This window comes from Apteryx mantelli, chromosome 15 (assembly GCF_036417845.1).
Source record: "Apteryx mantelli isolate bAptMan1 chromosome 15, bAptMan1.hap1, whole genome shotgun sequence".
Lineage (NCBI taxonomy): Eukaryota > Metazoa > Chordata > Aves > Apterygiformes > Apterygidae > Apteryx > Apteryx mantelli.
This window is the reverse complement of record NC_089992.1, coordinates 9,672,183-9,695,161: the sequence shown is the minus strand read 5'-3', so window position 1 is coordinate 9,695,161 and position 22,979 is coordinate 9,672,183. Positions and strand designations below refer to the sequence as shown.

Sequence of the window (22,979 nt, the reverse complement as noted above, 5' to 3'; positions counted from 1 at the left end):
CCCACGGCCCGGTCCTGCTGCCCGGGGGCTGCTCTTTCTCCGCACACCGCTAGTGTGAGTAGTGCGGCCAAGCTCTCCCACCTGCCCCGGAATTAGTGCTCTCGGAGAGAGGTACTGGGGTGCAGGGAGGGCATGAAGACAGCTTTCTGGAAAAAGGCCCTTGTGCTCCAGAAGCACCATGATCCCCCCACCCAGGGGTTTGTCCTACTGACTGCAACAGCAGCAAACTACAAGGCACAAGGAGGATCCAGGAAACAAACCTGGTGCGTGGGAGAGCATGGGATCACACAGTTGCCCAGCCTTAGATTTCTCCTTAGAGATGTGCTGCTGGAGAGCCTGGACTTTTGCTCGGATGCGCTGCTGCTGTTGCCCTGCCAGAAGCAGCAGCCGGGAGACATTGCCCTCCCTTGCTGTCACACGTACCGGAGGCAGGGCCGGCTGGCCAGGCCCCAGTTCCCCGCACCCCGCTGCCGCTGGGCTTGCTGCCGGGAGCAGGACGCGCGTTAGGACCAGCCAGAGCTGGCTGCACGTCCGGGGGGAGAGAGCTGCCGCCCGGGCAGGGCAGGGCAGGGTGCGGGGCCGGGCCGCCCCCGGGCAGCGGGCAGGGCAGCGCGGCGGCTCCAGCTCTGCCCCCGGCACCGCAGCCAGGTGCCTGCAGCCGCCTGCAGCCGCGCCCGGGGGGGTCCGCCCGCCCCCCCCCCCCCCGGGACCCTCCGCGTCCCGCCCGCGCCCCCCGACGGCCCCGGCCCCGTGTGAAGGGGACGGCGCGGCCGCCAGGCGCGAGCCCGCAGCGCCACCTGGTGGCTCGGCGCGGCCCGGCTCGGCCCGGCTCGGCCCGGCTTGGCTCGGCTCGGCTTGACCTGGCTCGGCTCGGCTCGGCTCGGCTCGGCTCGGCTCGGCTCGGCTCGGCCTGGCTCGGCTCGGCTCGGCTCGGCCTGGCTCGGCTCGGCTCGGCTCGGCCCAGCTCGGCCCAGCCTGGCTTGGCCTGGCTCGGCCCGGCTGCCTCCCCCTGTGCTGCCTGGGCCAGGGCAGCCTCTGCCAGGAGCCACCTTCCCGGCCCCGCCGCTCCCTGAGGAGCCCCTGCGGGGCTGGGGACTGGCATCCTCCAGCCCCTTCCCAGCATCCGATGAGCCTCTTCCCCGGCATCCTCCAACCCCTTCCCCGGCATCAGATGAGCACCTTCCCTGGCATCCTATGAGCTTCCTCGCCTGCATCCTGCAGCCCCTTCCCCAGGATCCTATGAACACTTTCCCTGGCATCCCGCAGCCCCTTCCCCAGCATCCTCTGGCCCTTGCCCTGGCATCTGCAGGCTCCTTTCTTGGCCTGCTCCAGCCACCTTCCCTTGCATCCCACAGCCCTTTCCCTGGCATCCTGCAGCCCCTTCCCTGGCATCCCAGAGTGTCTTCCTGGCCCATGAGGCCTTCCCTGCCTGTGGGGCACTTGCACCCCGGCACCTCCACGCCCCGACCCGCTGTCCCCACCGCCCTGGGCAGCGCCGCAGAGCCCTGACACTGGCATGATGCCAGGACCGAGGCAGCAGCAGGCTCTGCCCTGACGGCCCCCGGGGAGGCCCCGTGGCCCCCCTCCTGCCACCCCCCACCCTGCCGCCCCAGGGCTCGAAGGTGCGAGGTTTTGGGGTGCTGGGAAGGGAGTGCAGCACGTGCAGCAGCGACTGCAGATGGGGGCTCGTTCGAGGCTGGTGTCCCTGGCTGGGGGCATCCGGGCGCATCTGTCGCACCCTTGGGGCGAGCGCCCTTCCGCCCTCGGGAGGTTGACAGCCGCAGGTTTTCCTTCTGTTTAAAGGAACCATCAAAACACGAAGTGCGCTGCTGCTGCTGCTGCTAATACTAACAGCGAGTTGTCCCGGCCCGTCCGCGCCCCGGGTTCACCGCGCGGTCACGTGCCCCGGGGCCTTTTTTCCTACCCACGCCAAAATGTGAGTTTAAACTAAAAAAAAAGATGGAGAAGTACTCCCTCCCTATGCGACCGCGGCAGGACTCGAACCTGCAATCTTCTGATCCGAAGTCAGACGCCTTATCCATTAGGCCACGCGGCCGCCCTCTAACAGCCTCTCCGTTAGCGCACTAGAGAGTGGTCTCAGCAGCGCGGCGCGCGCGGACCGTACCACCGGCGTGGGGGGGGAGGGCAGTCGGCCGGGCCGGAAGTTCCCCCACGCGCCGCCGGGTTGGGTCCGCCCGGCAGCCCAGGCCCGGGCGGCGCGCGGCGGCGCGAGGTGGGCGCGCGGCAGAGGAGAGGGCGGGCAGCGACCGGGGGGGACCCGGGGGGGCTGGTCCTGGTCCTGGTCCTGGTCCTGGTCCTGGTCCTGGTCCTGGTCCTGGTCCTGGTCCTGGTCCTGGTCCTGCACCGAGGGGTGGGTGGCTGCGGATGGGGGGGGGCAGCGTGGCTGCACGGGGAGTGCGTGGCCGCGGGGGTGTGGTGCATGGGTGCGGGGGGGGGTGTAGAGGGGGTGCATGGGTGCAGGGGGGGTTGCATGGGTGTGTGTGGGTGTATGGCCTGGGGGGGGGATTGCATGGTTGTAGGGGGATGCCTGACTATGGGGCGAGTTGCATGGCTGTGTGTGGGAGGCTGCATGGGTATAAAGGGGGTGTATGGGTGTAGGGAGGGTGCACGGGTGTAGGGGAGGTTGCAGGGGTGTAGGCAGGGTGCATGGTTGTGGGGGGGGTGCAGCATGGCTGCACGGCTGGAGAGCCTGGCCTGGGGAAGTGTGTCTGGTCTTCAGCTGCTCTCGCCGTGCCCCAGTGGCTGCAGTCGTGAAGGCTCTTTTGCAGCCCAGCTGCAGTGAGCAATGCAAAACTTCCACCTTGCTACTGCTCTCGCCCTGCAGACCCCGCTGCCCCCGAGGGGGAGACCCTCCTGCGTCCCCCATGCTAGCGGTGCCTGCGTCGGCCCTCCCGGAGCAGGAGGAAGATGAAGCGCTTGCTCTGGAGGAGATCGGTAACAGGCTGCGCTGCAGCCCACAGCCCCAGGCCGTGCAGATGTGCCTCCAGCTCTTCTGCGAGCCGCCCGCTGCCGGGGAAGCCGGACCAGGACCCTGACAGCGGGCAGAGGCGCATGAACCCGCTCAACATCCAGATGCTCTCGAGGACGCTCCACGAGCAGATCTTCCGGGGAGCCCAGGTGCAGTACTCGGAGGAGGAGATCCGGCGGAGCGTGGAGCACCTGCGGAAGCACGACCTGTGGGGCAAGGAGACCTCCACGCTGCCCGACGTGGACCTGCGCCTGCCCCGCATGTACGGCGACAACATCGACGAGCACTTCCGCCTCCTGGCGCAGAAGCAGAGCCTGCCCTACCTGGAGGCGGCGCACGAGCTGCTGCAGCGCGAGGTGCCCCCCGTGCCCGCCCGCTGGGCTTGGCGGGTCGGCTGGACTCGCTACGGGCCCGAGGGCCAAGCGGCGGCCGTGGACTTCCCCGAGGAGCGGGCGGTGGTGTTTGACGTGGAGGTGTGCCTGGCCGACGGCCAGTGCCCCACGCTGGCGGTGGCGGTCTCGCCGACAGCCTGGTGAGACGCGGTACCGCGCGCAAGCTGGGGGCCGGTTTGCAGAGGCGCTCGCCTCCGCGCCGGCGGGGGGGCGAGCGGGGAGCCTGGGGGTCCCACGGGTGCCGCGTGCCCCCGCAGGTACTCGTGGTGCAGCACGCGGCTGCTGGAGGAGCGCTACTCCTGGTCCAGCCGCCTCACCCTGGCCGACCTCATTCCCCTGGAGAGCCCGGCCGGCGCCGGCAGGCAGCAGCCGGAGCGAGTGGTGGTGGGCCACAACGTCGCCTTCGATCGGGCCTTCATTAAGGAGCAGTATCTCCTCCAGGTAACGCGGGCCGCGGCCGGCGGCGCTTCCTTGTGCCGCCTTTGCTCCCGCTCCTTGCTTGCGGCTCCGCGTAAGCCTGCGCCGAATTAAGCGCGTGCTGCTGGTTCGCCCGGGCGGCTGCCGCTCGGTGCCCAGATAATTGCGAGGACCGTTCTGGCAACCGCGATCGTGCACGAATTTCCCAGGGTCGTGCTTGCGGGGAAGCGCCGCCCTGGCACGGTGCCGTCCCCGGCCGAAAGGGGTGCCCAGAGGCAAAGCTTTGCCGTGGGAAAAGCACGCGGTGCGGAGGAGCTGTGCTTTCCCAGCGCAGGAGCCAGGGCAGGGCTGGCCGGCGGGTTGAGGCTGGCGGCTGCGGGACGTGTCTCCCCAGCGTGCCCCAGGCAGGTCCCCTCTCTCCTCCGGCGGCTCCCAGGGCTCCCGCGTGCGGTTCCTGGACACCATGAGCATGCACATGGCCATCTCGGGGCTGACGGGCTTCCAGCGCAGCCTCTGGATGGCCGCGAAGCACGGCAAGAGGAAGGGGCTGCAGCAGGTCAAGCAGCACATGAAGAAAACGCGCGGCAGAAGCGAGGGGCCGGCGGTGAGTAGGGGGGCCGGGCGGCCCGCTGTCCCCGGCGGCGGCCCCCCGCGCCGCTCTGACCGCCGGCGCCTTGCAGATCGCCTCCTGGGACTGGGTGGACATCAGCAGCATCAACAACCTGGCGGACGTGCACGCGCTGTACGTCGGCGGTGAGCCGCTGGAGAAGGAGGCGCGGGAGCTGTTCGTCAAGGGCACCATGGCCGACGTCAGGAAAAACTTCCAGGTGCGGGGGGCGATGCCGAAGGGCCGGAGGAGCCGGCGCGGGGAGAAGGGAGCCGGGCAGGGGCAGCTGCAGGGATGTTCCCCACCTTTGGGGCACAGCTGCCCTTTTTTGGGGAGGGCTTCGGCTACGTCCCCAGCCGTGGGCACGGGGAGAGCCGTGCGTCGTCCTGACCGCTGCGATTTCCCCCGTCGCAGTGGCGCGGGGACCCCGCTGAGCTCCTTTATGTCCGTGCGGGAAGGCCGATGGCTGTGACCAAACGCAGCCGTCGCCCCCCCTCTGCCCCTCGGGGGAGCCTCCCTCCGGTAGGTGGAGAGGTGGTGATGGAGGAGAGACCCCCGTGCGGGTTTTGGGGCTCTGCTGGGTTTTCGGCCGTGCGGGAGCTGGCCGGGAAGCCCGGTGCTCGCCGGGCCGGCGCTGGCCTCCCGCAGCCCCGTGCTGCCCGCTTGCTCCTCGGCGTGCTCTCACCTTGCCGCCTGCTTGTGCCCCCAAGGACCTGATGACGTATTGTGCCCGGGACGTCCAGGCCACCCACGAGGTGTTTCAGGAGCAGCTGCCGCTCTTCATGGAGAGGTGAGAGCCGCCGAGCCCTGGGCAAAGGGCTGCGGTCTTGGTTGGCAGCGGGGAGGAGCGAGGCCCTGTCCCTGGGGTGGGACGTGGGTGCCCCTTAATGAGGCAGGGCTTAATGAGGCAGATCACGATGCAGCTTTTGGGCTACGTGTGGGGTCTGCAGAGCAGCAGTTTGCAGGGCAGGCAGAAGGTGCGGCGGTCCTTGGGGACTAAAGGGAAGAGCAGCGAGTGCCGAGAGCTGCATGAGGCTGTGAAGCTGTAGGTGGAGAAGCAGGGCTGTGAGGCAGCTTCTGCATCTGGCCTAGTCTGGGGCTTCCAGAGCAAATTCCCTCCAGGACGTATCTCCAGGGTGTATTAAATTTCCTCCAGGCCATATTTAATTCCTCGCTGCTTTGGCTCCAGGTGCCCCCACCCCGTGACGTTTGCAGGGATGCTGGAGATGGGGGTGTCCTACCTGCCGGTCAACGGGAACTGGCAGAGATACCTGGACGATGCTCAGGGCAGCTACGAGGAGCTGCAGAAGGAGATGAAGAAATCGCTGATGAACCTGGCCAACGACGCCTGCCAGCTGCTGCACGAGGACAGGTCCCCGCTGGGCTGGCGGCCGGGGCCGGGGCCGGGTGGGGGGGCCCAAGGACAGACCTGTCCACGGTGGGAGAAGGCTGCAGCTCCCTGGGAAGGGGTCTGGCGCCGTGGCCGGGCCCCGGGACGTGCCGGCAGGCTGCAGGCGGGTGCCGGGAGTCGGGACAAGGCCGGCGCGTGACAGCGGTGTGTCGGCAGGTACAAGGACGACCCCTGGCTCTGGGATCTCGAGTGGGACACGCAGGAGTTTAAGCAGAAGAAGAATCCCACGAAGAAGAAGGACCGGGAGGCGAACGGCAATGCCGCCGAGGCGGCGGCGGCGGCGGCGGGCGCCTCCGAATCCGCGCAGGAGTGGCAGGAGGGTGAGTGGGGCCCGTGGCCCCGGGGCTGGCCGGGCTTGCCGCCCGCCGCGGCTCCCTTGTGGTTTTGCAGCCCCCCGGGAAGCGCAGAGCGCTCGCTGCCCGGCTGCTCTCGTTGCCCCCCCAGACCCCGGCCCCCCCAGCGAGGAAGAGGAGCTGCAAGTCCCCGAGAGCCGGGCCTGCCTGGAGCGTCTGAAGGAGACGGTGACGCTGCAGCCCAAGAGGCCGCAGCACCTGCCGGGCCACCCGGGGTGAGCTGGGGGCGCCGCGCCGTGCCGTGCCGTGCCGTGCCGCGGGGCTCCCCGCTTCCCAGCCCCGGCAGCCGCCGCTCGGCTCGGCTCCTCTCCCTGCCGCTGCCGCTGCCCCGCACTGGGAAGAGCCTGCGGGAAGCCGCAGGGTGCGGGAGGGAGCGGGGAGCTTCGTGCCGAGAGAGGTGCCAAATCCTGCCCCACGGTCCGAGTGCGCCGCGGCCCTTGGTCCCGTGGGACCCCCCTGTCCGAGTGAGCCGGGCTCCCTCCGCGCAGGCAGCCCCCGTGCTCCCTTCCCCAGGGAAGGCGGAGAAATCACCACCTTTCAGGCATTTCCCACCGGGAGCGTCTGAACGCAGGGGTGGAGGAAACCTTTCCCCCTCTCCAGGGCAACTTCCCCAGGGGAAGGATGCTCCCAGTTGCCCACATCCGACCCCGTCCCCAGGGGAACGTCGGGGGGTGCCGCCCTTGCCGGGGGCTCCCGGGGCTGGCTCTGTGCTCCCTAACCCTTCCCGTCCCCGTCCCGCTCCCCAGCTGGTACCGGAAGCTGTGCCCGCGGCTGGAGGACGCGGACTGGGTGCCGGGTCCCAGCCTCATCAGCCTGCAGATGCGGGTGACGCCGAAGCTGATGCGCCTGGCCTGGGACGGCTTCCCGCTCCATTACTCCGAGAAGCACGGCTGGGGCTACCTGGTGCCAGGCCGGCAGGACAACCTGCCGGGAGACCCCTCGAAGGCCGAGGGCCCGCTCTGCCCGCACAGGTGAGGCACCCGGCCGCTTTTGGGGACGGGGCGGCGGGGGGACGCGGCAGGGCGCCGCTCCGCGGGTGGGAAGACGCGGTGGGAGGTTGGTCTCGGAGCTCCGCGGGGACCCTTGTCCCAGCGCCGGCGGTGACCCGGGGCGCTGCCGTCCCCCCGGCAGGGTGATCGAGCGCCTGTACAGGCAGCACTGCCTGGAGAAGGGCCAGGAGCAGCCGCTGGGGCCTGAGGCCGCCGTGGAGGACGAGCTCCTGGTGATGGACAGCAGCGCCATGTGGCAGAAGGTGACGGGGCAGGGGCTCCTGCTTGCTCGCCCCTCTGAAGAGGGTGATGGGAGGAGGCGCAAGGGCCGGGCTCCCTCCAGCACGCGTGCTGGTGCCTCCCAAAACCAGCCCCGGGCGTGGGGCAGCCGGGTCCCCGCTGTCCCTGGGCCCTGTCCTCGTGTCCCTTGCGGCCGTGGGAAAAGCCCCGGGGTTACTTCCGCGGGGCCGCGGCGGTGGCGGCTGCCTGACCCCTCTCTGCTCCCAGGTGGAGGAGCTGAGCCGCCTGGAGGTGGACGTGGAGGAGAAGACGGGCAGAGCAGACCAAAGCCTCGTGCTGGTAAATGGAGTTTCCCGCGGGGACGGGGCCCTGTCTCCCCGCTGCCCCCCTCTCCGGGAGTCCCCGTTGCCGCCGCTCGCCGGCCGGGCCGGGAGGGCACCACCGCGACGGCCCCGGCCCCGTCACCCCGCGTTGTGGTTGCAGGAGGAGGTGGATGATCTGGAGGACGGGAGCAGCCAGCCCTCGTACCACCACGGCAATGGCCCCTACAACGACGTCGACATCCCCGGCTGCTGGTTCTTCAAGCTGCCGCACAAGGCGAGTGGGGCACTCCCGCGTCCCCCTGCCCTGCCCGCCCGCCCCGTCAGACCCGCTCCCAGCTCCCCAGCTCCCCTCTGCATCGTTGGGTCTGCTCCTGCTCTCATCTCTCCTCTCCTGCATCCTTGTGCCGGACCAGTCTGCGACATCCGGCGCCCTTGTCCCTTGGGGTAGGGTCGGTGGCAAAGAGGCATCTCCAGAGCTGGGGCAGGAGGGCGCCCAGGGCTTTATTTACATTGAATGATGGTTCACTGAGCCATGACGTCTCTTTGCTGTTAAAGGATGGGAACGACAACAACGTCGGAAGCCCGTTTGCAAAGGATTTCTTGCCCCGGATGGAGGACGGCACCCTCCGGGCTGCGATCGGGCGCACCCATGGAACAAGAGCCCTCGAGATTAACAAAATGATCTCGTTTTGGAGGAACGCTCACAAAAGAATCAGGTGAGCAGCCGTGACCCATTTGCCACCTTTGGCTGAATTGCAATGTCTCCGTTCCCGAGCGGGATGGACATTCCCTGGAAAAGCACAGTGCAAAGCACAGCGTGTCGAGGAGAGCCGGGCTGGAGGGAGCAGGACGCCCCTCTCTGAGGCCGCTCCTGCTGCTCGCGAGCGTGGCTGAGCACCGGTGGGCTCAGCAGAGGCAAAGCAAGGTCTCTGCGCAGGCGCTGGGGTGGAGAGTCCTGCCAGGTCTGTTCGGTGGGAGGACCTGGGGGGGGCGTTGGAGCCTGCCCGAGACCTGCTAAGGGAGAGCAGAGAAACCCTCCTCTGGGGTCGCAACTGAAGGAGCTTTCTGTTGACCTCTGATGGGCTTCTCGAGGGTAGGTTTCAAAATTAGCAGCAGCTTTGGTAAATGCATATGCTGAGGGTTTGGGGGTCACCTGAGTTCCCTAGATTTCTCTCTTTAGCGGGATGGGTAAAAGGCTGCATTGCTGCCCGGTGAGCTCGTGCGCAGCATCTCACGTGCTGTGTGTCCCCCCAGTTCGCAGATGGTGGTGTGGCTGAAAAAAGGGGATCTGCCTCGCGTGGTAACCAGGTATGGGGAGAAACTGCCCGAGCCATGACCGCGACCCCTCCGCACCCTCTGGCGAGCTCTCCTGGGCCGGCGCTCACCCTCCGCTTCTGCCGCAGGCACCCGGACTATAACGAGGAGGAGGATTACGGAGCCATCCTGCCGCAGGTGGTGACCGCGGGCACCATCACCCGGCGGGCTGTGGAGCCCACCTGGCTGACAGCCAGCAACGCCCGGGTACGGCCGCGTTCGGGTCCTCGCGGAGGGGTTTTGGGGCACGAGGAGTCTGCGTGTCTGGGGCTCGTGGGTGGCAGCCTGCGCTGGGAACTGGAGCTGGGGGAGGCGTTTGGGCTGGATCCTGTGGCTTGGGGTAGCAGGGCTGGTTGTGGGGCCCTTCCCTTACCGATGCGCTTTGACCTGGGAGCGAGGAAGGAGTCAGCAGAGGCTTCCTAAGCTTCATGTGGAAACACAAACTCCACAAAGGAAGAAGAAGAAGAGCTGAAGCATCATTTTCTCTTTCCCCCAGTTCCTCTTCTCGTGCTTTTCTCTGTGGCTGCAACTTCCACGCTGGAAGAGCCCAGAAGGGAGTAATCAAGTGATGCCCCACATGTGCTTTAAAACTGAGTTTTGAGTTCCTGTCCCTGAGAGCAAAATTAGGGGCACAGAGAGAGTCATGCTGGGATGCAGCATCTGCAGGAGAAGAGCTGTTCTTGTGGGAGGAGGGTGCAGGGGGATGCGCTGAGCGTGGCACTCTTGTGTCCCGCAGACCGACCGCGTGGGCAGCGAGCTGAAAGCCATGGTCCAGGTCCCACCAGGCTACTCACTGGTTGGCGCAGATGTGGATTCCCAGGAGCTCTGGATAGCCGCGGTCCTCGGCGAGGCGCACTTTGCTGGCATGCACGGTGAGCAAGGACAGCACGGTGGGGACTAGGCTCGCTGGTTTATGTGGCCACACGCCAAAGCGGGTCCTGCATGGCCTTCAGCTTCTTCTCACCATGCTGCAGGCTGCACAGCTTTCGGCTGGATGACACTACAGGGGAAAAAGAGCAACGCGACAGACCTGCACAGCAAGACGGCTGCCACGGTGGGCATCAGCCGGGAGCACGCCAAAATCTTCAACTATGGGCGCATCTACGGGGCCGGGCAGCCCTTCGCCGAGCGCCTGCTGATGCAGTTCAACCATCGGCTGACGCAGCAGCAGGCACGCGAGAAGGCGCAGCAGATGTACGCCGTCACCAAGGGCATTCGGAGGTGAGCGCTGCCCGGGGAGCCGGAGGATGAGCGGGGACGGGGACAGCATTGGTGTCCCACAGAGATCTGGGTCCTGGTCACTTGGATCCTGGTCACTCCTCCAGGCTCTTGCTCCTCAGGTTTCATCTCTCTGAGGACGGGGAGTGGCTGGTGAGGGAGCTGGACCTGTCTGTGGACAGGGCAGAAGATGGTTCGGTGTCGGCCCAGGATGTCCAGCGGGTCCAGAGAGAGGCCATGAAAAGGTGAGATGCTCCAGCGCAGGCAGCACTTGTGGCATAAGGGGTGCGAGGTGGAGAGAGCTGCAGCCCCGTGGATGGTGGACAAAGAAGGGAGACAGGACTGGACTGGGCTGCAGGCGATGGGCTGGATTATCCCGATCCTCCCTCCCTCGCTTGTCCGATTCTCACTTGCAGCCTCCCAGGGCCGAGTCCCAGGTTCATCTTGGTCCGTTCAACTTGGGGGCTCCCCGTCTGTCCCTGCGAGCCATCGGCAGCAGAAGGCTGCGGGGGCTAGTCTGATGGCCTCAGACGGGGAGAGAGCATTTGAGGCTCGCAGAAACCGGGCGCGCAGCCTCGTCCCACCCTTCCAGCAGGGAAACCTACCCTCTGCCCCCGGCAGGTCTCGAAGAAAGAAGAAGTGGGATGTGGTGCACCAGCGAGTGTGGGCTGGAGGGACCGAGTCCGAAATGTTCAACAAGCTGGAGAGCATCGCCTTGTCCGCCTCGCCGCAGACGCCGGTGCTGGGCTGTCACATCAGCAGGGCGCTGGAGCCCGCTGTGGCCAAGGGGGAGGTAAGGTCACAGCCCTGTGCTGCTCTTTGCTTTGCTTGTCTGCTGCTGTCTTCTCTGACACGGCAACCCCAAACTTGACCCTTTTCTGATGCTGGAGACCCAAATAGGAGCTCGGCCTGGGAGATGCATAAGAAACCCAGTTGTGCTGGGTCCTTGCTCCTGGCGTAGGGAGTTGCGCCAGCACACACGGAGGTGTCGCAGGAGGGCTTTAGGGTTAACATGAGCCAGGAGGGGCTTGGGGTGGCAGCAGAGCCCTCGTTCTACGGTGTTGCTTTTAGCTACCTTTGAGGAGTCTCGCAGCTCTCCAAGGCTCCTCTTGCACGTGGTGGTCCATGTTAAAAATTGTTTTCCTTATCTGTGCGCTGTCAAGAAAACTCAACAGCCCTGATTTAACACGCTTCTCCCAGGAGCTCTCCGGCTCCAGGAATGGGCCCTGGACCCTGATGCTCTCCTAGCGTTTGTCTGTGTTTTCTTCCACCAGTTCCTGACCAGCAGAGTGAACTGGGTGGTGCAAAGCTCAGCCGTCGACTACCTGCACCTCATGCTGGTGTCCATGAAATGGCTCTTCGAGGAGTTTGACATAAATGGGCGCTTCTGCATCAGCATTCATGATGAAGTGCGCTACCTGGTCCAGGCGCAAGATCGCTACCGGGCAGCCCTGGCCCTGCAGATCACCAACCTCCTCACACGGTGAGATCTCTGAGCAACCTGGCCGCAGCCCAGCGGCGATACCTGATGGGGACAAGCGCCAGGGCCTCGGGGTGGAACAGCGCAAGCCCAGGGGATTAGCATAGCAGCAGATGGGTTAGTTTTGTCCTCAGTGAACCAGGGCCGAGCAATTTATTTCTGCTCAAGGCAGGTTGACAGCTCTAGAGATTGCAGTTCCTTTTACCCATGACTCAGGTAGCTATAAATGGAGCTCGGCTTTGATTTCAAGGGATAATCTGTTGGCAAGAGTGGGATATCGTCAGCTTTTGGCTTCTGCTGAGACAGGCCCAATCGTTCTGCCTCACTGGGATGTGAACACCTCTCCTCCCACTTCATTCAGCTCTGTGGCCATTCAGTGGCCGTGCTGGGGTCTGAATGAGCAGCTGGGAGTCCGAAATTGGCTGGCCTCTCTCCCCCGCCTTGAGAGGACAGCTGAGCAGCAAGGAGCACGGCTCGTTTTTTCTGCTGTAAGCACCAGCCTCGTTGCCCCCTCTGCACCGTGGGCAGTTCCTGCTGCTTTCCTGCCCTGTGCATGCAAGGTTAAGCTCAGCCTGGAAATCTCTTGGCCTCAAAGCCCCAGGGCTCCTTTCGTTCAGGCTCCAACACAGTTAGCTTTGTGAAATCCCCTTCCCAGGGCTTTGGTTATACAGGAGCTGGCCAAAGCAGAGCTATTTTCTCCTGTACGGAGGTAAGGATACAGCAAACAGCCTTTCTGTGCCCGTGCAGCATGCACAGCAGGGGAAGACGCCCTGATGTTTGTGTCTTTGTGCCAGCTACTGCAAGCACAGGGCTTCATGCTGGGAAAATCCAACATCTGCTCTGCGTGGGAGGATTAGCCAGAAGTAAAGGGCTGGTTCTTCCTTTCTTCCTAGGAGGCTGAATGTACTGTTACTCTGTTCTTCCCACATCCACTTTAGCACTACTTGACCCTCCTGCTACCCAGTACTTATAAAGCACTTTGTCTTCCAGCCATTGAGTGACAAGGGTGCAAAGTAATCTTTAATGATGACTGACCAATATTCTGTGAAGCTGTCTTTGTTCCAGGCAAACCTGGGGCTGCTTGAAGCCCTGTGCTTGCAGTAACAGGAAGACTAGCTGAGAGTGAGAGAAGTTATCAAACTTAATATAACTTTTAAGCTGTAGCTGGTTTTCTCCTTTGAAAAGAGGCCAGGGCATTCTTTCCCCAACAGAGAACAAGTGCTGCTTGCAGTAAAGGACAGGCCTTGGGAATAAGTTTTCATTCTAAGCAACTTCCCTGGGCTTGTTTCTAATGGGATGCTGCCTTTGAGGACTTTCCTGCTTGTTGGGACATAATTTGACACAGTTCTCTCGTTCCTTGCTGGACGTAACATCCTGCCTGCTCCAGAGCAGGTGTGACAAAGATGTGCATGATGTGGAGCGCTGGCTCACCTGGTCTCTTGTTCTTCCAGGTGTATGTTTGCCTATAAACTGGGCATCCAGGATCTGCCACAGTCGGTGGCTTTTTTTAGCGCAGTGGATGTTGACCAGTGCTTAAGAAAAGAGGTGACCATGAACTGCGCAACCCCATCAAATCCAACTGGGATGGAGAAGAGATATGGCATCCCTCAAGGTGAGCAGCACCTGCAATGGCTGGAGCCCCTGAACAAGCCTCTCCCTTCATGGCAGTAGAGTATTTGGTGTAAGCAGCCAGTCCCCAGAGCAGAGGGCTTCTCTGTGTCGGCGAGGCACCTCATGAGGCCCTTGCTTACTGCCCCGCAGGCTGCCTTGCCTCTGCCACACTGCTGTGCAGCCATCACGCTGCACAGGCAAGTCACTGGTGGGGGGAGGGAAGGGAAAAAAAGCACACCTGACTGCAGGGGAGACACTTCTTAGGTTCTGCAAGCTGCCAGTCTAAGAACGCCTCTGTTTGCTCACACCTTCCTTGGGAATCCCGCTCCCAGCACCTGGCCCTGCGTAGTGTTTTTGCAGGCAGAGCTGTCTGCGGGTCTTAGTTTAAGCCACCCTGGCTGATCTAAGGGTTTAGTTGAGTAGAGTTGTTTGTTGCTAGCACATCTCTACCCTTCTTTCTTGGATTAGTCCCCGAGTAGTTTGTGCTGTTTCTTTTAAGTATTTATTTCAGACAGAGTGATGAGACACGCTCATGCAGTTTATCTATCTATCTATCTCCCCTAAAGAAAGATGAACATGCTCACTTCACACATGGCCCAAGGTTGAATTTTCCTCCTCTGAAGTGAGATGAATCAGCAACCTTGTACATCTTGCCCTCCAGCTCCAAGCTTTTCCAGCTTTCAGGGCTTTTTCTCTGTCCCAGCTCCCCCTCTTAGCTCAGCACAGCTGTGTTTAGAGAAGAGCCTGTGCTGCAAGCTTGAGTTTAGTGCTCTTCCCCAGAAATCCAAGAGCCAGCACTAGTCCCTGTCTGCACTTGATATAACCCTGTTCCCTGATGCAAACAATTGTTTAACTCTTAAAGGAGTTTTCAGCTAAATAGCTTGTCCCTGATGTGCAGCAATGTTCTCCCAGATAAGGAACAGAACCTGCCCGCAGATTTGTGCTCCCACTCTTTGAACACATCACACACACTCCAGCCTTTTGCAACCTTTATTAGGAGTCTTTCAGGCAAAGTATGCTTTTAGAAAAAGGATTTGGGTTCTGTGGGCAAGAAGGGTGCCTCTATTCTCCCCAGGAACGAGGCAAACTAAGCAAGTGCCTTGCATCAAGGTCAGCGAAAACATAACAGCCCATAGTGCTGGCTCATGAGAGGAAGCTGTCACCTTTCTGCCTCTCAGCAGCTGTACACAGCAGCAAGCTTCAACTCCAAGGTAGAATAATTCATATTCCCAGCTTCCTGTCAGTGGTGGTTCCTGCATTCACACCACCACACCACAGCAGTTTGAATAGATTTAGAAGTCTTTGTGCTAAAAGCTGTGAACTAAAGAAATAATTACTGTCAGTCTCTTGGTCTTACGTTACAGTCCCTAACTATACTGCAGAATGCAAGGAACTTAGTGTCCCATTGTCTTACAGGGGAAGCGCTGGATATATATCAGCTAATGGAAATAACTAAAGGCTCACTGGAGAAGAAATGATGAAGCTAGAGGGCCAGAATGACTTGTCCAGAGAGTGTGCCAGTGCCTGGCTGTGCTTTCAGAAGCAGATCTTTTGGCAGGGTGTTCATGGTTGATCTGCTTTCCCTTTGCTGGAAGAAGAGATGCTCCTGAGGAAGAATATTTCAATAGCAGCACATTCTAATGGCATAGGCACCTTCCAGGGCAGCAGTTAGCTGTAAGACCTGAGACACTAGCCCCAGTCACTGCTTGTATGCCCATGGGCATGAAGGAAGAAGTCACAAATATTTGTCAATGGAAACAACAAACCATCATCTTCATATACACAGTTCTCCAAGACCGAGGTGAGTCTGCCACAGAATAGGCACTGTGGGAGGAGGAGGCTGCAACCACAGCTTTATTTTTTTCGTTGTCTCTTCTTTTTGGGTTCCTGGTTCTCATCTGGTTGCTCTGCTGTGCTGCTCTGAGGAGAGAGAGTACCAGTACAGGGAGTGAATGTCTTTGTGTGACTACACTGAGAGCTTACCTAAGACAAGGAACCTGATTTGCAGAACAGAATTTAGCTCTTTTTCCTCCCTAACAAGTGGCCTGAAGTATGGGACTCTCCTCCCCCCTTGAAACTTTCCCTAAGAGACCCCTTCATGCTGGAACTCAAAGCCCAGGTTATGAATGGTACAAGAGAGGGACCGTTTTGGTGGGGTTTTTTTTTTTTTTTTTTTTTTTTTTTTACAGTGCGGGACTTTGGCTTGTTGAAATATTGAGGGAAGTATGGATAGAAGCACCAATAAAATTCTGGACAATCAGTAAAGGAAAATGGTTTACTTCTTATCCAGAACAGGCTGTTCTACCTTCACCAAAACTAACTACTAAAGGAAAATGATGCCTTGCAGAGATTGCCCTGTCAGCTGTTTCTCTACAAAATTTAACTCAGATGCAGAACCACTTGAATTTGTATAGGCCTGTTATGCCATCATGCTGCAAAGTTCTGATGCCAGCCAGTAAGTCCTCAAAGGGAATAGTGACAGATCTCTCTGCTCGCTTAGGATGCAACAGTCTGAGGCAAACAGCAATAGGGGCTTAAAAGCAGTCTCTTCCTAAGGCAAGAGATACAGAAGACTGACACGCAAACTTAAAACTCACTCAAGCCAGAGGGCTAGACGGTAGGGGACCTTAGCCAGGCTACCTGTTCATTTGTTCATATGGTCTGAGTGTTAAAGTGAGGACTAATCCAGGAAAGACTGAACTATCCTAATTTTACCTATACCTAAAGGACATTTAAGTACAGCTGGCCCCTAGAGAGGAGGAACCCAGCAGCAAGAGCAACCAAATGAGTTCCAACCTGGTCATTGTCTGGCTCATTCTCAGCGTCCTCTGTGTTGTGCTCCTGCAGTACACTCTCCAGCATGGATGCATTGATGCGGAAATCCCGGGAAGTGCTTAGCTTCATGTATTGCATCAAGTTCACCTGTAGCAATCAAGGCAGGAGGGATAGAATAGTACAGCATTAACATCTTAGTGTAGTCCTCTGAACAGCACTAGGACAAAGTTCCTCACAGTAATGATGCAGGATTGCAGCAAAAGGTAGATGAAAAAGCACCTGCCCCCATGCAAGCCAGTGGCCCATTTCTGTTTTCAGAAGAGCAAAGTGATCACCAGTTACTCTCACGTGAGAGCACTTCATTGTGGTACATTTCTCCCCTGCTCTTGAAACAAACTGGAGGGTAAGGAAAGTTGTCATTAGCAGTTTTAGCTTCTGCTCAACCAGAAACCACAACGTGTTAGGTTACAGGCAGAGTACTCCCATTTACACCTGCTGATACCACTGTAAGAGCAGCTCAGCAGTGTTGGGCCAAGAGCTGGGGCAAAAGTTGAAAGAGTGGTAAGTACCTTACACTTTCCTCATCTGAGCAGCGATGCACATTTTAGGAAGGTGGAAATGTAATAGCCTTCCACCATGCCCCAATATCACTGTTCTGCTGAGTTCAGATGATGTTACCTTTGATTTCTTGGAGAGATGAATAAGGAATTTCTCATATTGTTCTATTGCAAAAATCAGGTTTGGGATTGGCTTGGTCTCCCGAAGCACCTTAGCCTGAAATGCAGAAAGGATGGGGAAAGGTGAGATTTGGAAATGAACATCCTGAAACTTTCCTTTTACTGTCATTAACAAGCATCCCAGCTATGGTGCTAACATAGCATCCATATTTATACTAGCAGCTTAGATTTGCCAAAAGAAAATGAATTCCACACCTACTCCAGTTTAGAAAAGTGTCTTCAGTAGCCCTACTCCACACCAGTCCTGCCCCACCAAACCATGCCAGCTTTAGTTTGTTACTGTGTTTGACTAATTCCCAAAACGCTTCTGCGGTGAGGATCTCCCATGCGTTCTTTTGTACTCTTCCTTCAGTCCACAGCCCTGATGTGCCTGAGAGCAATCAGAGCAAACTTCCTCTGCTCTGGCTCTGCCAAGGCCTCACAAGCACATCCTTTCCTGGCAGTGAGCACACAGCTATGTTTCACCATATTTCTGTCCAGTCTATTTAACACCATCGATGTTCATTCTCCATGCTGATAAGGGAGCGGTGAAAGGATGTGTAGCATTTCATAACATTTCCATTTGGGGGACAGCTAGAAAGATCATGCTTGTGGATTTTAAACTCTAACATCACAAGAATGTCTGAGCCAACTGATGAGACACAGGAAATGCCACCTGGGAGCACAAACTTCTGAAGGATACAAAGGGCCAGGAACTTGCCAACCCACTCACTTGCTCCCGACTGACTCACCCAGTCAGTCTCAACTGCCACAACTGCCTTATTTTAGTGGAATACAGTATTTTACCTTTAAATGTACTGATACAAATTAAGAAATGCTTAAACAGCATGCAATATTGTTTCCAATAAATTAGCCTATTTCTGTAATTTTGTAGCTTACCCTAAATGATAAAATATCAGACAAGATAAATGATCCAGACTTTGTTTGTTTCATCCCTGTGAGCTTTAGGGTTGCATCTAGTGAAAGGGGTTTTTTTGTTTGTTTGTTTTTAAAGTTTTCTCTAAAATACAGGTAGAAGAAATTGATTTTCACTTAAAGGCCCAAGTGACTATGTCATTGGTAATCTATAACAAGCCACTGGGTAACACAAGCCTTGTGGTATGATCCCAAGCTCAAATACAGCCTATGTTCTAATGGGCAGCTAGTCAATCTCACCATGACTGTGGAGATCGCAGCAGCTTCATCTTCTTTCTTCTTCTTTTTCTTCTCTTCTGCAAAGCTTAAGCTCTCACTGTGAATGTTCTGAAGAAGGAAGCCAAAAGATGTGGTATTAGAAGGTAAGCTGGGAAAAAAGGCCAGCTAAGTAAGGCTATAAAAATCTTTGCTCTGGCCAGCTAATTCGCAGCATTACCAGCTCAGTGACAGAAAGGTTGTGATACAAGGACAATGGGAGTGGGAGTAGTCTTAAAACAAAAAAAACCCCAAACCACCTCAAAACCTCTAAAAAACACTCCACACAAACAAAAACCCCCGACTTCATGATTTATGCATTCAGAAATACATGTGTGAGCTGGCTCTCCTTCTCTCTTCCAGGCACACTACTATATCTTCCCTAATATGCCATATGTCTGGTCTACTATTCCTTTGGTCCTCACCCAAGCACCCAATTCCTGTCCAAACAGATAAATCCCATTTCAGGCTGTTGTCTTAGTCATGCATGTTACTTTAAATTGTGATGACAGTGGTTTCGTTGACCTTTATTTGCCATTTTGGTTAAAAGCAGTATTGAAATTTTTCAAAAAATCCACATGAACAGAAAACAACAGCTGAAAACCAGCACCCTAAACACTTTGTTCCCTGCTCAAGCAGAAGCCAACATGGCTGGTCCCAGTGCTACTGAAAAGAGATGTCTTATACTATGATTTGACATAGTAAAACTTGAAATACAATAAACTCAGCTCATGTCAGTAAGGCTCATAACCCCAGAAGGTGCCCACATCCTGCAAGTCATACACAACTGAGCATCAGACAGACAAAGTATGATTTTGTCACAGTTAATTTAGGCCTTACCTGTACATAAGTAATGAAGGAGTAACATTGTGGGGTCAAATGGGAACCCGAGAGCTTCACCTGCAAAGAAGCAGAAAGGCTGGTGTTACTCCCAACACATGGCAATGAGCCTCTTCCCCCAACAATTTGCTTGTACTCACCAGCTTTTCTAGCCTCCCTGGAATCGCATTTGAGGTGCTGCGGCAAACTTGGATATACTGCAGGAAAAGCATGAGTGAGTCTCTTCTGCAAACTCTGTTCTCGTATTGCAACCTGTCCTTGACAAGGGCTCAAGGCAGCTCAACTAATGGCATCTTCTGGCTGCTGAGCAACTAAGAAAGGAAGTTCTGACAAGAAGATGAAGAGCTCCCTGTTTTCAGATGGTTGACTGCGTCCCCAAATCCAAAGGCAAGAGTTACCATTTCCAGAGCATGGAAGCCTTGCTTCTGATTAAAGTAAAACTCCTTCCTATGTAAATGCTAGGAAGGAAAGGAAGGAACTACAGGCAATTTACTGAGCTCATACAGTATTGTAGAGTTTACAGGACTAACAGCACTGTGCTGTGACAGTATGGAGGGCAGGAGTTGCAAGAGGTATCCTCCCTGGTGACTTGCTATGTCCTAAACAACATGCCTGCATCGCAGAGCTGTGAAAGAGACCTGGGCAATTCACCACCTTGTCTCAAACTAGCTCCACTGCTCTGTTTTCACGGTCCAGTTCCCCTAGTCCTGTGCTTCAGGCTTTAGATGGCAATGACTGGCAGAGGCAGGACTGCTGAGCACTATGTGAACACTGCTAGTGCAGCTCACTGTGGCACATGGCTGTGTACTGAGGAACCTGCAAGATAGCGCAGTCAGAAGGAGCTGCTCCAAACCCAGCGCAGCCAAAGTCAGCTGGAGAGAAGCTTTACTTTATCTCCACTGGCACAGCTATCACTACTGCAGAAAGGTCATGAAATTAAGTGCATGAAAGCCAGCAGGGTAAGGACTCAGTTCATGCAAGAGATCAACAGCCCAATCCTGACAGTAGCTGCTGCCAGGGGTCACTGTGAGCTTGCTGTAACAGATGGGGGAAAAGGCTTTCAGATCCCAGCCAGTCCACTGTCAGCAGAGCAACACTCACATGTTTGATGAGGGAGGTGAGAATGGCATATGTCTTGCTGAGGCTTCTCAGCAGCATGTCCACACAGCTCCCTGCAGGGAGTGCTGTCTGTACCAGCTCATGATAAGCTGTCAGCAGAGTTCCCAGCTGCAGAATGACACCCTTTTCCAGAGCCTGGGTTTGGTTTGATATCTGAGAAGAGTCTTCTAGAAGAGAGAGACATACGTATACCAGGTATGCATAACAATCCCAATTATACAGGTAGGAGATGCAGAAGACCACCTTTGTGTCAGATGCACAGAGCACCAGTGTGGCACAGGGAAAATGAAACATTGGAGGGTTTTTGTGACAAGAAACTGTTCATGTAGAAGCAGCTCAAAGGAGAGTTTAAGCTGCTCTGAGATGATGTTATTTCAAAATCCTGAAATATCTTCTTGCTCTCTAGCCTCATCTGTCTTTTACAAAGGTATAACAGAAAGCAGTGGGCCACTATTATTACCTGATGTGTCTGATCCCAAACTGTTAAGTTTCTTGATAAGCCAATCCACCTCTTCAAGGACCTTCTCTGCCTGACCTAGAACCAGCAGCTAAGACAGAGACACAATAATAAAACAGGTTCTTGGAAGAGTTTGGCACATCAGGAATCTACAAGACACTTGTACCACAGCAGCTCTGGACACTAGCTGGGCAGTAAAAGGCTGTTTCATACACACTGTTTTGACTCACACAGATAGTAGGAGCTGCAGTCTTGGCATTCACTATGGCAAAATGTGACCGACTCTCCACTTCTATGTCCTGGTAGGAGGAGGGAAGACAGAAACTCTGGTGAGCAAAACTTTAGCTGCTCTCACATGGTTTGCTCCAGAGTTACTGTAGAGAGATGCACTCAATTCTGCCCTGACAGCACTAAATGATGAAGAGTTAGGCTCTCGTGGACTCTGCATCATACCTGATCTATGTCTCCCAGGCAAGCATGGATATCTTGAGCAAGTTCACGCAGCAGACTGACAGGGCTCTTGTACAGAGCATGAAGATTGAAGAGCAGAGTCAGCAAACCCTTACAGCAAGGGATATCCTCTGTGGGGAAGGGAAAAGAGAACAAACACATCACCAGAAGCAGAACTCCGCTAGCTATTCAGGAACGTCAGACATCCAGTGAGAAAAAGGCTCCGATCCGGTATGTTTCAACAGAGTCTACATTCCCAGAAAAGAGATACAATAGATGAAAAATGTATCAAAATACTGTAGATACTGAAAGCAGAGTTTGCAACAACACCCCCACAGGGCTCTACAAAAGGTATTAGTTCTTGCCCACATCCTTGCTCACCGATCTCTGATCTTAGAGCAAGTAAGATCCAGATGCTACATGCATGGACATCCCATGTAATACTGCAAGGGAGAATGTGGCACACCGGAGCCCTCAGTTCACAGAAAAATGATGACCAGAAGCACTGAGGAACTGCAATACAAACTCTGGGGAGAGTAATGCTTTTCCAAGGTATACATCCAGATTTGAACAACAGACGTGCTAGATAAGGAGGGAGAAGTCAAGTGACTTCTCTTCCTTCACCAATGCTAATATTTACAAAGGCAGAACCTCTCCCCGATGCTCAGGGCTAACAACCAGAAGTCACAGCAGTTTGCCATAGAATGGAACCTGAACATATCTGTAACACAGAGGTGAAAACAAGACAGACAACAGCAGACCTTCTAAGAGCCTAACCTCAGAACTGAGGCATCAAATCTAAATGTGCTCCAATGTCTTACTTACCTAGAGAATTTTCTTTGCAAATTTTGACTGTCCAAGTCAGGAACTGAAGGAACTATATGAGGGGAGAAAATATACTTATATCTTTGAAACAATTCAAAGTATAAAATTATTCCCCCCCCCCCCCCAAAAAAAAAACCACCACCAACAAAAAACAAAACAATGAATCACAGCAAAGGAAAACCAGCAGAGTCCCCTTCTGGCAGAAGGGCACTCAGCCATGCTCTGTGAAGTTCCACAAGGCACACTTCACCTTCCAACAAGCTGAGATCCAGGACATATGAATGGCTATACATTCCCTTGGACAGAATAAAAGCTCCATTTAATTTAAATTAAATGATGACTCCAGACTTCTGGCACACTTTTAGTGCAGTCTCTAGCTTGCAAAATTGGGGCACCTCTAAACTTCAGAAAAGGTCTCCATGCATGGAATGGATTAGGCACTCAGCCAGTCCTTTCTGAAGAGCTGCATTTGGACTGGTCACAGGTCTGCAGGCTTTGTTTGGATTTATTCCCATGTGGAAGCCATACCATATCTAGGCTCTATTAGGAGTCTCTGCTCAGAAGAACAAGTGGTTCAGACACAAGGTGCCCAAAGGCAGGATCAGGACATGCAGGAGGGAGGTGGGAAGACAGCTTCTGTGCTTAACTGTCCTTGCAGACATTTGACCTGGCAGAGCAACACTTGACATTGTAACAATACTGTCACTTTGACAGGGTCTGGTCTGGGGGCAAGGCAGAATGCACAAACATGCCAAAGCTCTCGGACGTCCACCCAAGCTGACAATCTTCGCACACCTATGGGCTACTACACACATCTTTCCCCACCCCAAAAGGCTGTGAAGTACCTGCTGAGAGGCTGGCTCGAGGAGTTTGGACAAAGTGGAGAGAACTGTGATGAGCAACTGGGTTTCCTTGGAGTTGAAGTCATCTTCAGCACTGCTGAACTGATTCACCAGAGACCTCTGATCATGGGAAGGAAGGACAGAGACCCTGAGTGTACGTGCTTGTGGCAGAGTGATTTTAAGAAGCAAATAATCAGAGGCTGCAACAGGTAAAGGAATCGGCAATGTTCAAGAATAACAACAAAGAACATAAAACAAGGACTCTTCTAAAGTGCCATTTGCGAGTGCTGGGTTTTGTTACGAGTGCTTATATAAAAGCCAGTGTTTGATTCAGTAAGACTTTTGCAATACTCAGGTAAGTGTATGCTGCACTACAGGACCCTACAGCTAGCATTTTAGGAGGAATGCAGCTCCCTAAAT

The 22,979-nt window shown here is 56.6% G+C and overlaps 2 protein-coding genes and 1 non-coding gene across 5 annotated transcripts in view; 1 reads left to right on the top strand and 2 right to left on the bottom strand.

The window, feature by feature from the left end:
- Nucleotides 1-1,983: 1,983 nt before the first annotated feature.
- Nucleotides 1,984-2,056, bottom strand: TRNAR-UCG (transfer RNA arginine (anticodon UCG)). Its single transcript has one exon. It is a non-coding gene; the product is annotated as a tRNA-Arg (tRNA).
- Nucleotides 2,057-2,210: 154 nt separating this feature from the next.
- POLG (DNA polymerase gamma, catalytic subunit) lies at nucleotides 2,211-15,615 on the top strand. The gene is made up of 23 exons (XM_067305862.1): nucleotides 2,211-2,233; nucleotides 2,846-3,521; nucleotides 3,639-3,822; nucleotides 4,235-4,402; nucleotides 4,479-4,625; nucleotides 5,116-5,195; nucleotides 5,595-5,777; nucleotides 5,973-6,136; nucleotides 6,261-6,384; nucleotides 6,916-7,140; nucleotides 7,301-7,421; nucleotides 7,666-7,737; nucleotides 7,882-7,995; nucleotides 8,277-8,437; nucleotides 8,976-9,029; nucleotides 9,125-9,242; nucleotides 9,772-9,907; nucleotides 10,010-10,256; nucleotides 10,376-10,498; nucleotides 10,875-11,046; nucleotides 11,528-11,736; nucleotides 13,185-13,345; nucleotides 14,761-15,615. Exons 2-23 carry the CDS (start codon nucleotides 2,929-2,931, stop codon nucleotides 14,820-14,822), a joined length of 3,618 nt encoding a protein of 1,205 aa, XP_067161963.1. The 5' UTR covers nucleotides 2,211-2,233; nucleotides 2,846-2,928; the 3' UTR covers nucleotides 14,823-15,615.
- The window catches only part of FANCI (FA complementation group I), a 26,272-nt gene continuing 17,611 nt past the window's right edge, over nucleotides 14,319-22,979 (bottom strand). For 2 of the 3 annotated variants that reach the window (XM_067305858.1, XM_067305860.1), the window contains 12 exons: nucleotides 22,563-22,679; nucleotides 21,718-21,769; nucleotides 20,896-21,023; nucleotides 20,673-20,741; nucleotides 20,446-20,533; nucleotides 19,968-20,152; nucleotides 19,007-19,063; nucleotides 18,867-18,926; nucleotides 18,012-18,098; nucleotides 16,798-16,893; nucleotides 16,141-16,266; nucleotides 14,319-15,264 (listed from right to left, as the gene is read on the bottom strand). In XM_067305858.1, coding sequence (XP_067161959.1) covers nucleotides 15,199-15,264; nucleotides 16,141-16,266; nucleotides 16,798-16,893; nucleotides 18,012-18,098; nucleotides 18,867-18,926; nucleotides 19,007-19,063; nucleotides 19,968-20,152; nucleotides 20,446-20,533; nucleotides 20,673-20,741; nucleotides 20,896-21,023; nucleotides 21,718-21,769; nucleotides 22,563-22,679 — 1,131 coding nt within the window. In that variant the 3' untranslated portion in view covers nucleotides 14,319-15,198. The remainder of the gene's footprint in view (nucleotides 15,265-16,140; nucleotides 16,267-16,797; nucleotides 16,894-18,011; nucleotides 18,099-18,866; nucleotides 18,927-19,006; nucleotides 19,064-19,967; nucleotides 20,153-20,445; nucleotides 20,534-20,672; nucleotides 20,742-20,895; nucleotides 21,024-21,717; nucleotides 21,770-22,562; nucleotides 22,680-22,979) is intronic. The other variant, XM_067305859.1, reaches the window with a different exon arrangement.